General features: G+C 49.1%; 1 protein-coding gene across 1 annotated transcript in view; it reads left to right on the top strand.

The window, feature by feature from the left end:
* The window catches only part of EFCC1 (EF-hand and coiled-coil domain containing 1), a gene marked incomplete at its 5' end in the record, with an annotated part of 40,929 nt that extends 25,667 nt beyond the window's left edge, over window positions 1–15,262 (top strand). Inside the window, 6 exons of the mRNA XM_032341138.1 lie at window positions 3,372–3,535; window positions 5,601–5,742; window positions 6,936–7,101; window positions 8,963–9,103; window positions 10,899–10,968; window positions 11,803–15,262. Coding sequence (XP_032197029.1) covers window positions 3,372–3,535; window positions 5,601–5,742; window positions 6,936–7,101; window positions 8,963–9,103; window positions 10,899–10,968; window positions 11,803–11,939 — 820 coding nt within the window. The remainder of the gene's footprint in view (window positions 1–3,371; window positions 3,536–5,600; window positions 5,743–6,935; window positions 7,102–8,962; window positions 9,104–10,898; window positions 10,969–11,802) is intronic.
* Window positions 15,263–20,636: the final 5,374 nt, after the last annotated feature.

Genomic DNA, 20,636 nt, shown 5'->3' on the forward strand with positions numbered 1-20,636 from the left:
GCACTGGGGGTGGGAAGAGAGCAGAGGGACTTCTCTGCACCCACAGGGCCCTCCTGAGTGAAATGTGTTCTTTCTTCCTTGGGATCTTTGCTTTGCAACTTCAGAAACTCCTCCATGGAGGGGCTGGAGTATCAGAGGATCTGGGCTTCTCTAGTTGGCCATGGGAAGCCACAGAGGGCTTTGGAGCAGGATTGGAGCTGTCTTCCAGAAAATGGCCATGGTAGCAAGTGCTGATGGCCCGGGAGTAGGGGGAGAGGAGAGATGTAAGGTGATGCAGCGTCAGCTCCGTGACCTTGGGGCTGACGTTTGTAAGGAGGCTGGACCTTCAGGTTACGAGATCATTCAGCAGGGCCACAGTGACCCTCTGCCTCGTACCCAGGTAGTTCCATCTCCTCCCCCAACCCTCAGGGACCCATTCTTATGGGAAACCCTACTTAAACCTCTGCCATGTGGTCCAGTCTTACTGCCGATAGCGGTCAGATTTCTAGGCCCAGAAAATCCTTTTCTCTTTTTCTATAAGATTTTTATACCTAAGTAATCTCTACATCCAACAGGTACCTCAAACTCACTACTCCAAGATCAAAAGTCACATGTTCCACCGACTAAGCAAACCAGGCAGCCCTTAGGCCAGAAAATTCTAACAAAGCCTTTCACAAACCAGGATAATCACTCCTGAATCAAGAAACATTATACAAACATGTCCTATCGGATCAGATTGAACCATTTTAAATTCCCCTTTTGCAGGTCAAAAAGCAGCAAAAGCCAGCAATTCCATAGGGTTCAACCTAATACCTGCAAAGCTCCGCTGACTTCCACCATTTATAATATGTGAGACTTTCCAAGGCCTGGTGACACAAGGGATGCAGCAACAGAACAAGATCAGGCTTTGGAAGAAAGACCCAGGTCCAGATCCCTGCTGGCTCCCCACCCTCTTTGACTTAACCTTCTCTTCCTTTGAGAGCTACCAGTCTCGTAAGTCCAGGGGAGGAGCAGGACCCAAAATAGCACACAGAAGCCCAGCCCAAAGTTGGGGTACCCAATCAGGGTCTGTTCAGCCCCTTCTGAACTGCTGTGAGTCCTCGTCTCTAGCCCTGCCGGCCCCCATCTGTCTCCAAACACACCTGCTGCCTTTATTCCTCCACTCAAACCTCTTTTATTCTACTCAACCACAAGTCCCCAGGTCCTCTAGGACACCCTCCCTGCTCTGTGGGCCCAGCGCCCTCCTTGCCTATGTGAGGGTCTGGCCCTGAGTCCAGTGGGCATGGCCTTGAAGAGTGAAGACTCTGGGCTCCCTTCCACCCAGAGGTCCCCCGAGGGCAGGGGTGGCACTCCTTCTTCCCCCTTCCTCCTTCTCACTTCTGTCCACATCTGCACAAACCCAGGCAAGGGAGCGGCCACAAAATAGCATGACACCACGGCCCTTTGCTGAGCAGCCTCCCTGCAGCACCCGTGGGCTGGGCACTGAGTGATGGGTCAGACTGTCCGTTCTCACCTATGACCTCCACTTTGGGTGGCCAGGTGGGTGGTGGCGCTTTTCACTAAGGGGAAGCAGAAGGAGCAGACAAAGACACGGCATCTGCGATGCCTGTGGGACATCCAGGTGGAGACCCCAAGGCAGCAGTTAAGCTGGGTGAGGTTGTCAGAACACTGGATCCCTGAAGCCAGGCCGGAGGTACGTTTGGAAGTCATCAGCGCTTAAGGTCACAGCACTGGCTGAGACCCCTTATAGAGTGAATGGATAGAAAGAAGTTCTCAGGTGGAGTCTGAGGGCACAGCAGCCAGCACAGAGGCATAGGGATGAAGAGGAGGAACTAGCAAAGTAGACAAGGAGGAGTACCAGGGAGGGAGGCACTCCTGGAAGCCACCGGAAGAAAGTGACCAGGTGAGAGAGTAATTTAGAACTCACTGCTCTCTGTGTAGTAGTATTCATGAAATATGCTCTACGAAGTGTGCACTGTGAAATGTACACTATGATGTGTGCACTCTGAAATGTACACTGTGAAATGTACACCATGCAGTGTAGTGTTCACTTCACCAGCCAAAGGAGAGAAGCAGTGAGAAGCCGCCGTTGGGTCTAGTAGCACAGCAGGGATGGGTGACAAGCTGAGGTTGGAACAGCAATGTGTAGCAGAGGCAGCTCTTTCAAGAAGCTCTGCTCTATAGGAGACAGAGAAAGGGGTGGTAGCTGGGGGAAGCCGTATAGTGGGGAGGGTTATTTTGTTTGGTTGGGGTTTGGTTTTTGTATTATAGTAGAGACACTACAGCACATTTATGTGATTATGGGCATGATTCTACAGATTGAATCAGCAGGGTAATGACAGACTCAGTTAAATAGCAATTACTAGACTAGTGTAGCACATCCTTTGTCTCCCTAGGGAAACTCTGTTTCTCTGCAGCCACACTTTATTTCTTGGAACACTCCAAGGTATGTCCTCATCTGTCCCACTCTCCACACTTGGTTCTCAGTGGCTTCCTCTGCCTGACTTTTCCAAGTTGTGCAGTTTCATTTTACACACCCTTTGTACTGGGGTTGTTACACCTGATAGTCTGAGAGAAATAAGGAATGAGAGATTCTGAAGAGATGAGAGAGATGTTGGTGCACAATGAGGGAGGAGGGAAGAACTAGTTTAACAAGCAGCTAATTCATTAGTGAATATTTTCATGTTATGATAGATTCATTTTCATTTTTTCCTTGACTTTGTAACTGCAGTGACATGGAAAGTGAATATTCAAAAAGTGAGGACTTTACACTACCAAGAAAACAGATTGATGAGCAGGTTCTCCAAAGCCCAAAGAGGAGAGATACTTTAAATTTTAATGCAGTTAAAAGTAACTGAAACAATTAAGACTTTTTAAAAGACCTCACCCATAATAAGAAGTCCAGAGGTAGGTAACTCCAGGACTAGTTAATTCAGCAGCTGAAAGATGACAGGACTCTCGTTTAACTACTCTATAATTCTCTCAGCCATTTCCTCATGGTCTCAAGATGGCTGCCATAGCCTCAAACATCATATCCACGTGACAATGTCCAAAGGCAGGAAGGAAGGGATTTCCTTTGCTGATCTTCTTATTAGAAGAGACACAGATCCATTCCAGAGGCTCCTCAGACTTTGCCTTTAGTGCAAAAGGTGCTGAGAGAGTGAGTGTGTGTCATGGAAAGCTGACTCTAACATGCCAGGCCTAATGTGTTAGGGAGCCAGTAGGGTCAACCGCAGAGAATACCCAGTGTCTTCTTCAGGCCCATCATATACAGCTTACCCGTGCAGTCTAAGCAGCGGAAGAGAGTGGGTCCACATCCCACACTCTCCTGCGGGAAGCCGGCCGAGTCCCCCCCTCTCTCTCAACACCTGTGTCTTCTCCCCTGCCCACAGGTCAGAGGGCACCCAACTCCCCATCTCATCACAAGCCAGCCCAGAGCCGGAAGCCAAGAGAGGTGACCCTCCGGACAGTGGAACCAGAAGCCCAGACAGCCCTCCAGAGGGAGCCTGGCAGTCAGACAGCGGTTCTGGTTCCGGGAGCCAACCCCTAGACGAAGGTTTGTCCCTGCCCCACTCAGACTTGCTGCCAGGCTCACAACTGGTCTGCTGTGCCCAGGCCCAGTCCCACGGCCCTGTCAGCACTGAGGCTGCCATCTGGCCTCCAGACAGAACCCTTCTCTCCCTGAGTGCTGAGGCTGGGCTTCCCAAGTCCACAAGGGCTTCCTCCTCAGGCTGCATAGCATAGACAGACATCCAGTGGGAGAGGGTGGTTCCCACGGACAGGCTCCAACTCAGTGTGCGAAAAAACTGTCTCCTTTTAGTCCCACGCAGGGATGGGTTGGGTGCCAAGGGAACTGAGGTGGAGTAAGCACCCCGTCATCAGAAGTGTGTAAGCAGGGGCTGGATGGTTCCCCCCCTTAAGAAGACCACAAAGAGGCCCGTTGTCTTAAGAACCTGAGCCTGGTGGGTGTGGAACCATCATGTGGAAAGAGGAACCATGCTGGCTGAGAACATGCCCGGTACATTCCAGGCTCAGTTATGGGCAGCTGTGGAGGTGCTACTGGGCGGTGTCCTTCCCATTCCTCTTCAGAGCCCCTCGCCTACCCTTGCCTGGGGCACCTGGACAGTGTTAATGACTGTGACAACAATGACGCCACACACACATACACACAAACACACATGCACGTACACAACATCGGTACACACATGGTGTCAGGAAATTGCCAGGATGGAAAATGAATTGCCAATATTGGGAATGCAGCTCACACAACCAAAAAGTCAGGGACCAGTCCCTTCAACCCTGATTCTGTTCGGTCTGGCACAGTTACTACTGAAACAAAACAGAATCGCCCTGAGCCCACCCCGTCGGGGCAGTCAGGCTGGAGAGATGGGTGTCCCAAGTCAGGAGACCTGAGTCCATGGTTCCCAGACCTGTCAGGTGGCCAGGATCACCCTAGAGCCTCTTAAAAATACAGAGGCCCAGGACCACCTCAGCTCTGCTGCTTAGGATTCTCCTCTCCCCCTGCAGGGGGAGGAGGACACAGCTTTGCTGCTCAGGGCACTATCTGTCCACAAGGATCAGGCTATTGTCACTGTCAGACTGGCTCAGATTAATTAAAAAGTCCAAGTCAGCTTCAGGCACAGTCAGGGTGTCACGGAATGTCACCTCTTGCTGCCTTGCCTGCTTTCTCCCTGGCGCACCCATTGTGCAGAAGGCGCTCCACTCAGACTGACCAGACAGCCCCCCACGAGCTCCAGACCCACACCCTCCACCTCCCAGGCCAGAAGAATGACGGCATTTCTCTTCCCTGGAGGTTTGACTCTGATTCTGGCCTGGCTCTCCTTAGCTCACGCTGGGTCCCCTGCCTTGGCAGAACTAATCATGGTTCACACGAGGCTGGACTCGTGCGTCTCCTGGGCTAGGGTGGAGTGAGGAGCCGAGGGAGGGCTTCCCCTCCCCCTCCCCCAGACACAGAGCCTGATACTGGGCGGCCTAACCCCGGGGTTTCCGATGCACAACCCGACTGAAGTACTCCAATCAGACACAGGGGATGGTCAATGTTGGCCCCAACCAGCCACACTGGTCTGGGTGTCACACAGGGTCACACGTATGACAACCTTTCCTGTACATCCCCCAAATGGTAGAGGTGCAAAGGAAGCCCCTTCTCTCTCCCTGAGAGCTGAAAATTGGCTCACCCTGGTGCCTGTGCTGTGCAGAACCCTGACCCCAGCCCCTTGGCCTCCCTGGCTGGGACGGTCACACCCTAACATGGAAATAATATGCACCTCTGAGAGCGCAGACAGGCCCTGGCTGGTTGTGTCATCTTAGAAAGCAGAGAAGAGAAACAGCTTCTTGCTCCCCGGGACCCTGTGAAAAGCCCCAGGGAGGGGCTCCAGCTGGCCAGCTCGGGGCCTGGGCCAGGCCCTGGGGATGGGCCCCACCAGCCTCGGTGGCCTCACTGGTGGGGACATGGAGAGGGTGGGAGTGCGGCTCTCTGGAAAAGGGGTGGATAGTGCCAGAGCCTGTCCCCTCTGTGCAACCCACCCACACCTGCCCCTGGGGAGGGCTGCCCGGTTTCCCTCCCTTTGTTCCTGGTGCCTGAGCCCCTGCTTCTCCGGCAGTGGACGGGCAGCTGTTCCGCTCAGTGGAAGGCCAGGCCGCCTCCGACGAAGAAGAGGAGGGTGAGGAGAAGTGGCAGAAAGAGCGAAGCTCACTGGCAGAGGTCAAGACGCTGCTGGAGTACCTCTCCAGCTGCAGGAGTGGGTATGTGTGCTGGGGCGGGGCAATCAGCGCTGGAGGCCCAGAGCCCCTTCCCAGAGCTTGACCTTGAGGACCCGATTCAAGTCCCCACTGGATCATCCCCAGCTCCCCTGACACTCTGGCCCCTGGTCCACAGGAGGAAAGTGAGATGATGAGCCCCCCAGCATATGCAGGGATGAAATGAGGTGACTGACCAAGGCACGGCGATGCCGTTCCACTGATTCCCTCACACTCCCCTGGCCGCTATCCCAAGATGTGGCCCCAAGTTCTAGTGCTACTCCAGGACATATCAGACCCTTCCTTCCCCATTGCTCCTGTGAGAAACAGCGCTTACAATGCCTCCTACAGCTGACCCCCTGGCTTATTGAATCCTCACACCCACCCTGGAGGGAAGAAAGACCCAGATGCCTGGGGCACTGCAGACAAGTCGCAGACTTCTCTGAACCTCAGCCTTCTCATCTCTAAGATGGGCCAGCAACACTTGTCTGGCAGAGGTTTTTTTGGACTTGCTATCGCAGCTATAAAATGCCTAAAAGGTGCCTGATCCCCATTGGTTCACTCCCAAGAGCCAGCACAGACTTTAATTATATTGTAAAGTGCTGTCAGTGTTCCTGGGTGATTGTTATCCCTGACCCCAAGTCAACAGCAAGCTTTTATGAAGCACCTACTATGTGCTGGGAAAATATGGAGGCACCGAGAGAACAGCAATAAGCAAAACAGCACCACCCCATTAGCGGAGCCCCTATTCTAGTGAGTGGTGACAGGTGTGAGGAGAAAAGGTGAAGCATGGGGGAGGGACAGAGGGTGGTGCAGGAAGATGCTGGGAAGGCCACTCTAAGAAGGTGCCATGTGAGCAAAAACCTGAAGGACACAAGGAAAGGGCATTCCACAAAGAGGGAACAGCATGTGCAAAGGCCCTGAGGCATGCTCTAGGGGCAGTGAGGGGGCTACTGAGGCTGGAGCATGATGAGTGAAGATGAATGGGATGGAGGTCAGAGAGATTGCAGGGGCAGATTGGGAGAGGCCTTTGGCTTTTCCTTGGAGTAAAAAGGGGAGCCACAAGAGGGTACTGGGCAGAGGGTACCATGACCTGGCTTAGCTTTCAAGAGACAGGCTTGGCAGCAACACCCACATTCTGAGGCTGGACCAGACTCTGCAGAGCCACCCCGCAGTGCTGGTGCTCTCCTTTGCCGCAGGTGTGATGAACAGACAGCCAAGAAGCTCAAGACTTACTTCAGCCACATTGGCAGTGGTGACGATGCCTGCACCCTGGGACAGCTGGAGACCCACATCACCATGCTGGTGGAGCATCTGGGGACCCAGAGCTGCCGTGGCAAGGCCCTGGGGACACTTGGGGAGGAGGTCAGCTGAGCCCCAGAGGTCGAGGTCTGGACCAAAGCTAGAATCTCTCATAGCTGGAAGAACCCCAAGGGATGTCAGCCAAATACTGGGCCCTGTTCACAGATGAGCAGACCAAGACTCAGAGAGGACATGCAACTTGCTTTGACTTAGATTTAACGAAGAATATTCTGGTTGCAAGACAACAGAATTAACTCGAATTAGCTTCAGTGCAAAACTGGTATTTAATAGAATATGGAGCTGGCAAGAACAGCTTCAGAAGAACAGCAGAAGAGATGAGCTTCAGGAACAATGGGGTCCAGTGACTTAGACGAGATTGTCTCCATCTATCTCTGTCTGCTCGGTGTTTCCCAGGTGCTGGCCTCGTTTCCCCCTACTTCAGAAAGGCTTCCTCCATGTGGTGGTGAAAGGAAAGGCAGGACCACAGACAGCTCCAGGCTCCCATTGACCCACCCAGGGGAATTAAGAGCCTGATATATAAAATCTCAGGGAAGAACTCCAGTTGACCCAGTCTTGGTCATGTGCCCGTCCCTGGCCCAGTCCCTGTGGTAGGCAGGCAACGTTCAGGGATTAGCAGCTCCATCAAAGTCAGATGACAGGGAGGAGGGACTTTTTTCTCCCCAGGAAAGTTACTGAGGGTTATGGGAGGGAGTTGGCAGGCAACACCAATAGCAGGGTGTCTCCATTCCAATAGGAACACTTTGCATTTTTTTCCATCTCTCTACTCCATTCTCCAGTAATCAAGTACAGAGTGTTATTGAGAGTTACCATTTCACAAAGCCCTAGCCCACTGCACTTTTGCAAACTGTTGTGTTGACCTAAGGTAGTTTTATATTTATATATCTGAAATTCGAAATCCATACTGTTTGTGACATAGTTGTGGTCTGATGTGGTTCCAAAAGGCATGGCCACCACCCCTTTTCTAAGTAAATTCCAAGGAAGTGGGGGTTAGGAGAGTTACTGAGGCATGTGAGTGGTGTCCCCAAGCCCACCTCCCAGTCCCATCTGTGGTGGGCACCGGCACCATGCCTTCTCTGTCCTACCCAAAGCCCAGAGTGGACCCAGAGTGTCTGAGGATGCCACACCTTCAGCTGCTTCTCTTTCCCTCCATTGGTGCCAAGAATAGGGGCTGCCTCTCATCTGGCATCCTGCTTTAAAAGGCTAGTAGCCACACGATGCTCTGTGACTGCCCCCTGGTGGGTATCCTGGTAGGACCCATGGTCTCAGGGCTCAAGCTGGCCCAATCCAGGCCCCTTCTGGGGCTCTCTCTCTTGAGGGAAGTAGAAGAGTGACTGGAGAGTGTCCTTCTCAGCTCTGAACTCTGGAGAAGAGGCTTGAGGCTGTCCTACCATCTCAACCCCCATTGCAGTCCTAACCCTGAGCTTCTCCAGCTGCTGGTCTGTTCTGGGAATGACCCAGAGCCTGCCAGTGAATTCTCTTTCTGTTTCACTAGCCAGATAGTTTTCTGTTGCTTGCAACCAAAATAATAATAATAATAATAATAAATAAAAATAAGAAGAAGGAAAAAAAGTATTAAAATAAAAGAAAGCAGATGAATACAGAAGAAGAACGGAAAATGGAGTCCTCATCTAGAAAACGAAATATACATACTCTTACATTAACACCACTCACTGTGTGATCTTAGGCCAGACACGTAGCCTCTCTGGGCCTTGATGCCCCGACTGGGAAGATGGGTGATTTTATCTGCTCAGTCCCCTGGCAGGTACAGGGAGAGAGGGAAGATCAGAAGAGATGACCTCTGTGAAAAGGTCAAGGCAAGTCATGGGCCCTGCCTGGAGATGGCACAGTGAGTGCTGGGCAGAGGGCAGCAGGGTGGGTGCTGAGTCCCTGCTGGCCCCCACAGGCAGAGCTGCAGCAGAAGGTAGAAGAGATTGAACACCTGAGGCTGGAGCTACAAATGGTGGAGACAGAGCGGGTTCGGCTGTCCCTGCTGGAGGAGAAGCTCATGGATGTGCTACAGCTCCTGAAAAGGCTCCGGGACCTGGTAGGCTCATGGGCGCTGGCACACCCGGGGCAAGGGGAGGAGCTCTCAGGTAGCACCAGCCTCTGCCAGGCACTTGACCCAGAGTTTCTCACGTTAGGCAGGTGTCAATTTCACTTTCCAGGTGCAGAAAAGGAGGCCCAGGGATGTTATAGTAAAAAGAAGGGAAGGCCACTCTGTCCCGCCCAAGGTGGTGTTATTCACTTTCTAAAGCTGATCCAACTTTGATTTCAAAACCAGAGAAGGAGAAATATAAGAAAGGAAAATTATAAGCTAATGTCACATGGAAATGTGGATGCAAAATACTAAATAAGATATTTGCAAACCAAATCCAGCAGTGTTTAAAGAAATGCAACATGACCACATTGGATTTAAAATGATTTAAAGATCAGTGATTTAAAGATCATTCAAGATCAACAAATCTATTAATGACATATACACATTGTAGATTAAAGGACAAAAACCATATGCTCATCTCAATAGATGTAGAAAAGTCAAGAACAGTCTCCTTTTATCAATGAATTAAGAACAGTAAGGACTTCCTTTACCAGATAAAGAATCTCCACTAACTATCTCTCACAGGCTTCACACTTATTGGTGAAATGTTGTAAGGAATGCTTCCAAAGTCAGAGTCAAGACAGCGATGCCTGTCATCACTGTTTGTATGCCAGCTAGAGGATCTAGCCAATGCAGTAAGACAAGAAAAAGAAAGAAAAGGTGTAAGGTTTAGACAGGAAGACAAAGCTACCAGTGATCATATATCATACTTATCTACACAGAATACCCAAGAGAATCCAGAGGCAAATTATTGTCATTTCTTGGCCAGGTAAATACTAAAATGTCAGGACACAGAAATCAATTGTATTCCTAAATAGCAACAGCAAATCATTAAAAAACTTTTTGAGAAATCACTAAGCTGGGATTATAGCCACTATAAGGTAGAAGGAGGATTTAAACCCAGGTTGCCTGAGTTTTTTTTTTTTTTAAAGATTTTATTTATTTATTTGACAGAGAGAAATCACAAGTAGGCAGAGAGGCAGGCAGAGAGAGAGAGAGGAGGAAGCAGGCTCCCTGCCGAGCAGAGAGCCCGATGCGGGACTAGATCCCAGGACCCTGAGATCATGACCTGAGCCGAAGGCAGCGGCTTAACCACTGAGCCACCCAGGCGCCCAGGTTGCCTGAGTTTTAAGTGGGCTCTTGCCAATGCACCAGACTGCCTAGGACAGAACTACCAAGGCCAAAGCCAGGGCAGCAGAGCCTGAGAGAATGGCTGAGTGGCAGCCAACCCCAGCAGACAGTGAAGGCAGTGGTTAGCACCATAGCTCCAGGCCGTGCAACCTGGGGGTAGAAGCTGGTTCCCCCATCTCCTCCTAGCTGGGTGGCTTTAGGCAAATTTCTCATTTTTTCTCAGCACTGCTTTTCTTCACTGGTAAAAATGAGCCTAATAATAGGACTTGTTGCAAAGATTAAATGAGCCAATGCATAAAAATGCACTTATTCATGTTTATTTCCTAAGTGCCAACTTTACTTTGGCACATAAATGGTAATCCATAAATATGTGATCTTTGAGGGAATGGATGCTTCAGCCCACACTATCCACCCACCAAAAGTCTTTGAGAAGCCCATCAATCAGTGTGGCCAGGCTAAGGGTAGGGACCCAGGAAGGGATGGGGGGGATAGTGACTCTATGTGCCCCCAGGGAGCCTTACAGAAGCTGTAGGGGCCATCAAGTCCCGCCTGCTGGATGAGGACACAGCAGCCACAGTGAAGTCCAGCCCTGTCTCCATTTCTTTTCAAGAACATATCGAAAAGAGCCCTGGGGAAGATTTTGCTGAACACACTGGATGCCTGCAAGGACGCCCCACCCGGTAGGAGAACTCCCCCATCTTTCAGAGCCTGGACAGTGTCTGGAGAGCAGCCTGACCCAGAACTCTCTGCCCTGAGTGTCTTGTCTACAAAATGCCACTGTCATGACTCCTCTGACTGCCTGTGATGTGCATAGTACATAGTGAGGAATGGGCTTTAGAAAGTTGGAAAATGCTATTGGGTGTCCCAAGGAGAGGAGCTAAGCAGAAGCCAGCATGGTCAAACCTCCAAGGGCGCTAGGCAAGTTCAGTCACTGGGCTGAGTTTGGGCTCTGTGGAGGCATCCCATGTGGTTTCAATCCCCCAAGTCATGACAACAGCCTACTGGAGAAGGTGCTGTTATTGTACCCATTTCACAGATGGAGAGACCAAAGCAGAGAAAGGTCAAGTGCCAGCTGTACCCAAAGCCTTGGGTCTCTCCATTATGCAGTAAGCTAAGTGGCCCCCATTGTTTAGACAAAGTTCAGGGCAGTAGGATTTCATCAGTACTAGATTGTGGCTGGTGAAATCAAGAGGAGTCAGGCCAAGCTCTCTCCTCAAAGGGCCTCCTATGCTAATGGGGCAACCAACTGGTGATGAGCCTTTGCTCGCTGGCCTCACAAGGCATTGCAGGGCAAGGCTCAGGTAGGTCCAGTGCCCTGGATGGTCCCTGGAATTGAGAGGGAGGTTAGAAATTGTGTGCTAGAAGCCCCCTTCTCTGGGGCCCTCAGTGGGAGAGAAACAAGAGGGGGAGGTGGCTAGGCAGGACTGGGGAGGGTCCCAGAAAGGAGGAAGAGTGGCTATGTAGGCCACAGTGAGCAAAATGAACTACCTTCCCTGTCCACTCTTTCCTTCCAGAGGGGCGATGTGGACCCTTGGCCATCCTGGATGCCCTGCGCCAAGCTTTGGCTGGCTGTGAGCTCCTGCAGGGAGAGCTCTCGGCACCAGCCTCCACAGCTCCTGCACTAGCTAACCCCCTTCTCATCTCCTGCTGAGGTCACTGGCCCACCTCGGTCAGCCTGACCTCCATCAGACCAGCCTCCAGATCAACCTGACTGTGACCAGACCAGTTTCCTTGACCAGCCTGACCACCATCGGATGAGCTTCCATGGCTACCCCAACCACCATCACATCCTCAGAACCCTAGAGACCCTGACTCCTGAGACTGGGCTCAACCCCAAAGCTTCCCACAACAGAGCCTGGCAGACTTCATCTCCTTGAGTTCCTCCCAGGTTCCCTCACAGCCTCTGCATTCCTGGTGCCACAGTTCACATTCAAGTCCTGGGGCTGCTGGATCAGCCCATACCTGCTGTTGCCTCCCCTGCCCACTTTCTCATACAGCCCAGCCCAGAATCCCTTCCCTGGTCTCCTGGGGTCTTCTCCCCTCCCAGCACTGTCCCTTTCCTCTTACTGCTGCGCCCAACCTCCAGGCCACACCTGGCCCACTGGGGAATCCCCACACCCCCAGAAGTGCTGAAGACCAGGCAGGGCTGGGGAACACAAGGTGGGGATGATTACTGCAAGTTTCTGGAGAGAGGCTGCCCTTGAACTAGCTGTAGAAGAAAGGTGGTATTTAGATGGACAGAGAAAGGATTACAGGACCTGGGACACCTTTTTCCCAGGCAGATAGTGGGTACTGATTTCACGGAGTCATGCGAAGGAGTAAGACAAGCTGTCTGGTCTCACCTACCTTAACATCTCGTAGGAGAGAAAGATACATTGGCAAATAGTGTGATATGGGTGAAATCAGTGCCAAATCAAGGTAAAATATTTTCAAGAGTCCAGCCAAGAGGGGGTCATCTGAGCCAAAGAGGATGGATGCACTACAGAGTGGAACTGTAGGGGTGAGGGCAGGTGCCCAGAAGGACAGTAGCAGGTCATAGGGGGACTCGATGGCAGACGACAGACTGGGACTTGCTCCCACAGGCAATCAGGAGCCATTGGAGGATTCTGAGCTGCCTCACAGAGGGTAGGTGGAGGGGAGTGAAGAAGAGGCAACTGCAGGACTACAGGAGGAAGGCGGCACTAGGAGCCTGGAGCCAGAGCTACAGGACACAGGAGGGGAACGTGGGAGAAGGAGGATCAAGAGGTACCCAGTGGGGAGTCTGGGAGCAGCAGGCACTCCAGAGCAGGGTAGCAGGGACTGGGGACAGACAATGCCTGACTGGCATTCCTGACCTGTCTGGTCTCAGACACTCAGCAGCTTGGATGGGGCCAGGAGGCATCAGGGAGCCACTTCTGGGAGCCCCTACCCAGTTTCACTATGGATCCTCTGGGAATGGAATGAATGAGACAAAGGCCAGTGGCCACTCCTGAGGGGCCACCCTACCCTTGGTCCTGTAGGATGGGCCAGGCTTTTTTGAGAAAGTCCTCAAGACTCCTCATGGGCCAGTGGGCAGGACTGGGCAAACACGAGTAGAACTGTGAGTTGAAATAGATGAATCCACTATTGTATCTGGAGAATTCAACTCCCCTCTAACAGAAATGGACAGATCTAGCAGGCAGAAAATTGGTAAAGACAGAGTTGAACTCAGCAGTGCCATCAATCAATGGGATCTAATTGACATCAATAGATGACTTCATCCCGCAGTTGCACAATGCACGTTTTTCTCAAGCTCACATGGACTATTCACTAGGATACACCACATTCCAGGTCACAAAACACACCTCACAAATTTCAACATATTCTGTATGCTCTCAGACCACACTAGAGTTAAACTAGAAATCAATCAACAGAAATAGGTAGAAAATCCCAGAATATGTGGAAATTAAACAACACATCCCTAAATAACACATAGGTGAAAGAACAAATCTCAAGGGAGACTTAACAATACTTGGAACTAAATGAAAACGAAATACAGTCTACCAAAATTTGCAGGATACAGCATCAGATGCATATATTGGAAAAGCAGAAGATCTAAAAAAATCTAAGTTTCCACCTAGAAAAAGAAGAGCAAATTAAATCCAAAGTAAGCAGAAGAAAAGAAGTATTTTTTTAAAAATTAGAGCAGAAATCAATGAAATTGGAAATAGAAAAACAGAAAAACAATGAAACAAAAGCTAGTTCTTTGAAAAGGTCAACAGACTCAATAGGCCTCTTGCCAGGTTAATTGAGAAAAAGAGGGAGAAGACACACACTGCTAACATCAGAAATAAATGAGGAGATAGTACTATAGTTGAAAATTATATGGATAATAAAGGAATATTACAAATAATTCTAAGCCCTCAAATCAGATAACCTAGATGAAATGGATCAGTTCCTTAAAGGACACAATCTGCCAAAACTTGCACAAGAAGAGATATGAATAGGCCTCTATATATTAAAGAAACTGAATCAATAATTAATAACTTCCCAAAGAGAAAGCACCAGGCCTAAATGGGTTCACTGGTTAATTCTACCAAATATTTAAGGAAGAAATTCTTCCAATTTTCTACAGTATCTTCCAGAAGATAGAAGCAGAGGCAATACTCCCTACTCATTCTGAAGCTGGCATTTCCCTAATCAAAACTAGACAAAGATATTATAAGCAAAGAGAACTACGGAGCTATCTCTATCATGAACACAGATGCAAAAGTCATAAGAAAACTAACAATTTGATTCCAACAATATATAAAAAGAATTATACACCATAACCAAGTGGGATTCATCCCAGGTACGCAAGGCTAGCTCAACATTCAAAAATTAACTGTACTCTATCACATCCCACAGGCTAAAGAAGAAAAATCACGTTTATATCAATAAATGCAGAAAAAAACATTTGACAAAATCTAACACCTATCCTTGATAAAACAATAATAATAACCGTCAACAAACTAGGCATAGGGAACCTCCTAACTCGAAAAACCTAGAGCCAACATCACACTTAAGTGGAGAGAAACTAGATACTTTCCCACTAAGATCAGGAACAGGGCAAGGATGTCCCCTCTCCCCATTTGTTTTCAGCATCTTGTTGGAAGTCCTAGCCAAGACAAGAGACAAGGAAAGGAAATACAAGGTGCTTTGGACTGAATATTTGTATCCCCTCAAGGTTCATATGTTGAAACCCTAATTCCCATAGGGATAGTAGCTGGAGCTGAGGCCTCTGGGTGGGGGGAGGGGGGAGGGGGATTGGGTCAGGAGGGTGGGGCTCTCATGATCATTAGTGCCCTTCTATAGGAGACTGCTTGCTTCTCCCTTCCTCCGTCTCTGCCAGCAGAGGATACAAGACAATGGTCATCTGTAAACAAGGAATAGGGCCCCCACCAAGAACCCAAACACCCTGGCATGCTGATCCAACCTTCAGAACTGTGAGAAATAAATGTGTGTTGCTTAAGCCTCCCAGTCCATGGTGTTTTGTTACAACAGCCCAAACTGACTAAGTCAAAAGGTACACAGAATGGGAAGGAAGAAATACAACAGCCTGTGCACGGATGACATGATCATCTAAATAGAAATCCAAACGATTTCTTTTGGAACAACAACAACAACAAAAATCCTGGAATAAGCAATTATAGCATAATTTCAAGATACAAGCTTACTATACAACAGTCAACTGCTTTCTTATTCACAAGAATAAACAAGCGTGGGTGGCTCAGTGGGTTAAAGTCTCTGCTTCAGCTCAGGTCATGATCTTGGGGTTCAGGGATTGGACTCTCCAGGCATTGGGCTCTCTGCTCAGCTGGGGCCCTGCTTCCCCATGCCCCACTCTCTGCCTGCCTCTTTTCCTACTTGTGATCTCTGTCAAAAAAATAAATAAAATCTTGGGGTGCCTGGGTGGCTCAGTGGGTTAAGCCTCTGCCTATGGCTCAGGTCATGATCCCAGGGTCCTGGGATCAAGCCCCATGTTGGGCTCTCTGTTCAGCGGGGAGCCTGCTTCCTCCTCTCTCTCTATCTCTGTCTTCATCTCTTCCTACTTGTGATCTCTATCGGTCAAATAAATAAATAAATAAAATATTTTAAATAAATAAATAAAATCTTAAAAAAACACTCCACACCGTTTACATTAGCACCCCCCAAAATGAAATATTTAGATATGAATCTAACAAAATATATGCAAAATCTATATGAAGAAAATTATAAAACTCTGATAAAAGAAATCAAAGAACTAAATAAATGGAGGCATAGTTCACATCCACGGACAGAAAGACTCAGCATTATCAAGATATCAGTTCTTCCGACTGATCTCCACTCTGTGCAGCCCCAACCCAAGTCCCAGCAAGGTATTCTGTAGGTATTGACAAACCAATTCTAAAGTTTCTATGGAGAGGCAAAAGACCCATAATAGCAAACATTATATTAAAGAGAACAACAAAGCTGGCAGACTGACACTACCTGAATTCAAGATTTATCATAAAGCCACAGTAATCAAGATGTGTGGTGTTGGGATGCCTGGGCAGCTCAGTTGATTAAATGTCTGCCTTTGGCTCAGGTTATGATTCCAGGGTGCTGGGATTGAGTCCCACATCCAGCTCCTTGATCAGTGGAGAGCCTGCTTCTCCCTCTCCCACCCCTCCTGTTCACGTACGCTCACTCTCTCTCTCTGACAAATCAATCAATCAACCTAAAAAAAAAAAAAAAAAAGACATGTGTTGCTGGCAAATACATCAGTGGAACAGAATAGAGAGGCCAGAAAGAGACCCACACAGATATAGTCAACTGATCTCTGACAAAGGCACAGAAGCAACACAAGACAAAAATAGACTTTTCAATAAATGGTGCTGGGACAAATGGACATCCACATGCAAAAAAAAAAAAAATTAGACACAGACCTTACACCCTTCTCTAAAATTAACCCTTCACAAAAATTAAAGTGAGTTACAAACCTAAATACAAAACGCAAACCTAAAAACTTCTGAAATATAACATAGGAGAAAACTTGAGGATTTTACGGCCTTTTAAAATACACCAAAGGCATAATCCCTCCAAGAAGTAACTGATACCCTGGAATTTGTTAAAATTAAAATGTCCTGCTCTGAGAAAGATGATGTCAAGGGAGTGAGAAGAGAAGCCACAGACTGGGGGAAAATATTTGCAAAGGCACATCCGATAAAGGACTGTTATCCAGAAGAGACAAAGAGCTCTTAGAACTCGCTAATAAGAGAGTTAACAACCCGATTTCTTTTTCCAGTGGGCAAAGACCCTGAACAGACAAGTCACCAAAGATACAGAGATGGCAACCAACATGAGTGAAAAGCCGTTCCCCAACAGACGTCACTGAGGAATCACAGATTAACATAAGGCGATGCTGCTCCACACCTCACAGAATGGCCCAGCTTGGAAAGGCAGACAGCACCAAATGCCGGTGAGGACGTGGAGCAACAGGAACTCTTGTTCTTTGCTGACGGGAATTCCATACGGGGTACGGCCACTTGGGAAGACAGTGTGGCATCTTCTTAAAAACTAAACATGCTCTCACCACATGATCCAGCAGTCATGCTCCTTGGTTTTTACACCAAAGAAGTTGAAATGTACATTCATACAAACGCTTGCACGTGGATGTGTAGAGCAGCGTTATTCACAGTTGTCAAAGCTTGGAAGCAGTCACAGTGTCCTTCGGTGGGGGAAATGGATACAGAAACTGGGGCAGGTCCAGACAAGGAAATACTAGTCAGCACTAAAAAGAAATGAGCTATTAAGCGCCCCCAAAACATGAGGGAAGTGTCAAATGTGTATTACTAAATGAAAGAAACCAGACTATATGCTGTACGAGTCCAGCTAGATCATGTTCTGGAAAACGCAAAACTATGGAGTAAAAATATCTGAGGTTGCCAGAGGTGGGTTGGCAGGGGAGGGATGACGGGGTGGAGCACAGAGGAATCTAGGGAAGAGAAACTATTTTGTATGAGACCCCAGTAGGTGTATTTGTCAAAGTCCATAGAACATGCACCCCGACAGTGGACCTTATTGTAAACTGTGGACTTTGGAAGATGATGGTGTGTCCATGTAGGTTTTTAGTTATCATAAATGGACCATCCAGGTTTGGGATGGTGATAGTAGGTATATGCTTACAAGCAGGGGCAGGGAATATAGGGGAACTCTACACTTTCTGCTCAATTTTGCTGTTAAAAAATTAACTCCATTGCGGGGGGGGGGGAGGAGAATGGGCACAGAAGGTCTCTCAGCTGTGTTTGTACTTAGCCCTGGTGTCAGGGGCCTCCTGGCCCCTCACCTTTGCTGATTTGCCCCTCAGCGCCCGGTGAAGCCACTCTCACATTCTCACCCCACAAAATCTGCGGGATAATAGATAGATATGTGTTTTTGCTGCAAGCTGTCCTTTGGGTTGATGATTTGTTACAGAGCAGGAGCTAAGATAGATTTCCTAATTTAAAAAAAAAAAAAAAAGGCTTTATCAGAACACAGGATAATCTGGGTGTTTGGCTCTATTAGTCATCACTGTCATCAGAGGCCTGACAATAATCACTAGCAGGTTGCAAAGACGACAAGGGTTCCCCAGGCCCAGACCTGGCTGACCCAACATTAAAATGCACACTGGCCCCAGGGGGCAGCAGGAGAGGGTCTGGGGGACCAGTGGGGCAGGGGAGTAGGCAACCAAAAGTCAGGAAGGTGACAGGGAGTGTAGCATGCATCAGGCAGGCTCCAAGGCCCCGGGGCATGCTCCATGGAACAAATTCAAAGTTAAGACAATTACGAATTTCAAGGCAGCAGCCACAGAGCATTACACCCCAATCGCAGGGCCTTTCTGAGTTCAGCTACACTGGTCACTGGTTGTGTGCCCTGAAGCTGGCGCCAGGTAAGCGGAGAAGCAAGGAGGAGCAAGCCTTCTAGAGAGACTTCTTTGGGATTGTTCGAATGGTCTGAAATTCGTTAAGGTTGCTTTTCTGGGGGAAAAATGTTTTTGTAGGAATTTAACACCTTCTCTCACCTTCTGGCAACAAAATTGTTCTGTTGACCTGAAATTGCCCCCACAGGTCCAACTATCCTGTAATTCCATACTCTTGCCACTAGGTGGCGAGAGCACTCATTGAATAGAGGAATAAACAGGTTTCAAAATCACCCCTAGTGCCAGGTCTTGCTAGTCCAGGATTGAACTCATTTGAACACCCCTCCCTGAGATATTCGCCATATCTTTGCACCAAGTGTGCTATTGCCACCTCGATATTTTTCTTAGACTCAGCCCACTTTTTAAATTTATGGAAATGATTTTAGGAAGGAAAGTCGACATGCTCTCATTTAATTGAGAAAGCCATCCCACCTGCCATACAGAGAAGGTAACATTGCAGTGAGTTCACAGAAAATACAATGACCTGTTGACTTCCAACCAGACGCATTTGCTGAGACTGAAGGGACAAGCAACACCTCAGTAGTCAGGGGTGCCAAACTAGACTGTTCGACCCATTCAACCGAAACCTCTGACACCACAGACAGATCCAAGGGCGTCAGGCCCACGTTTCATGCCCTGGCGGCATCCAGGCAGACCCTCGCCGGCGGCTGGCTGACCCAGCACAGATGGTGCCAGGCCTCAAGGGCCTCATACTCACTCAGCCTTCACGGCTTCCCAGGGAGGCAGGTTCTTTTATGCCTCCATTTTACAGACAAGGAAAATGAGGCAGAGAGAAGGCAGAGACTATTTCCCAAGATCATGGAGTTAGTAAGCCAGTCGTGCTACTCCACAGCCTGGCCCCTAACAGCTTTCTGGACAGAGATGTGTATCCACAGAGAACCAGCCAGCAGACTTTCTGGTCCAAGGGGCCCCAGCAGCTGCGGCAGGAAGGACCCATTGACCCCTGGTTGTACACAGGCTAAAAATGCTAAGTAACAGTTTCCACTTCTTACTCTCCTCTGCTTCTCATCAGAAGAAAAAAAAATGTTTCAGGGGATATGAAGGACCCTCCCCCCACCCCACGTAAAGGGTTTCTGAGCAGCTTCCTTTGTAATACAATGACCAGACCAAGGCCCCCTCCTTTGGGTCAGGGAATGGGAAAGGAGTGGCTCTGTCCCTCGTGTGTCTCAGTATGTATGTCAGACGCATGTGTACCACCCGAAATCCCTTAAGAGACTCAACTGACCTTCGGTCACTCCTCACTCTGTGAACCTCGTGCGTTATGCCACGGTGACTGGGGTCCCTGAGGAGCAGCTGTGCTGGTGGGCAGACAAGCAAACAGCAGGGCCACTAACTCAGCTGGGGTAGCAGGTCAGGAAGGGCTTCCGGGAAGAGGTCATGCCCTAGGTGAATCTTAAAGGAAGAGAGAGTGACAGGCAGAACTGTGGGAGTGGGGGTGGGGATGGAGGAGTGGAGGGACTCCCAAAAGAGAAAAGTACAGAGAAGGAAACCAGCATGTGGGTGGCGAGTAGTGACAAAGATGACCTACCATGAAGCTTTAGGTCAGTAAGAGATAACGGGGGAGCCTGGAGTGGACAGCCAAGAAGAACTCTGCAGGGGAATTGGATTTCATCCCAAAGACACTGAGGAGCCATGAAAAGATGTTGAGCAGGCAAGTGTCAAGGTCAAAGCTTTTATCCAGGAGATAAAAGTCCTGGAAAGATATGGTCAGGCTGAAACCAGAGGAGAGATGGTCAGCAAAACTGACAAATGTGTATTATGCTCAGACTATGTGCTAGGCATAAGTGTGGTTACAAACAGCGGTTAACAGAACATAGACCCTGTCCTCTTGAAGTTCCCTTTCACTGAACACAAACATTTAAGAAATGCATAGAAATTTAGGGGCACCTGGCTGGCTCAGTCACGCTCAGG

The sequence above is a fragment of the Mustela erminea genome, chromosome 1 (genome assembly GCF_009829155.1).
Source record: "Mustela erminea isolate mMusErm1 chromosome 1, mMusErm1.Pri, whole genome shotgun sequence".
Lineage (NCBI taxonomy): Eukaryota > Metazoa > Chordata > Mammalia > Carnivora > Mustelidae > Mustela > Mustela erminea.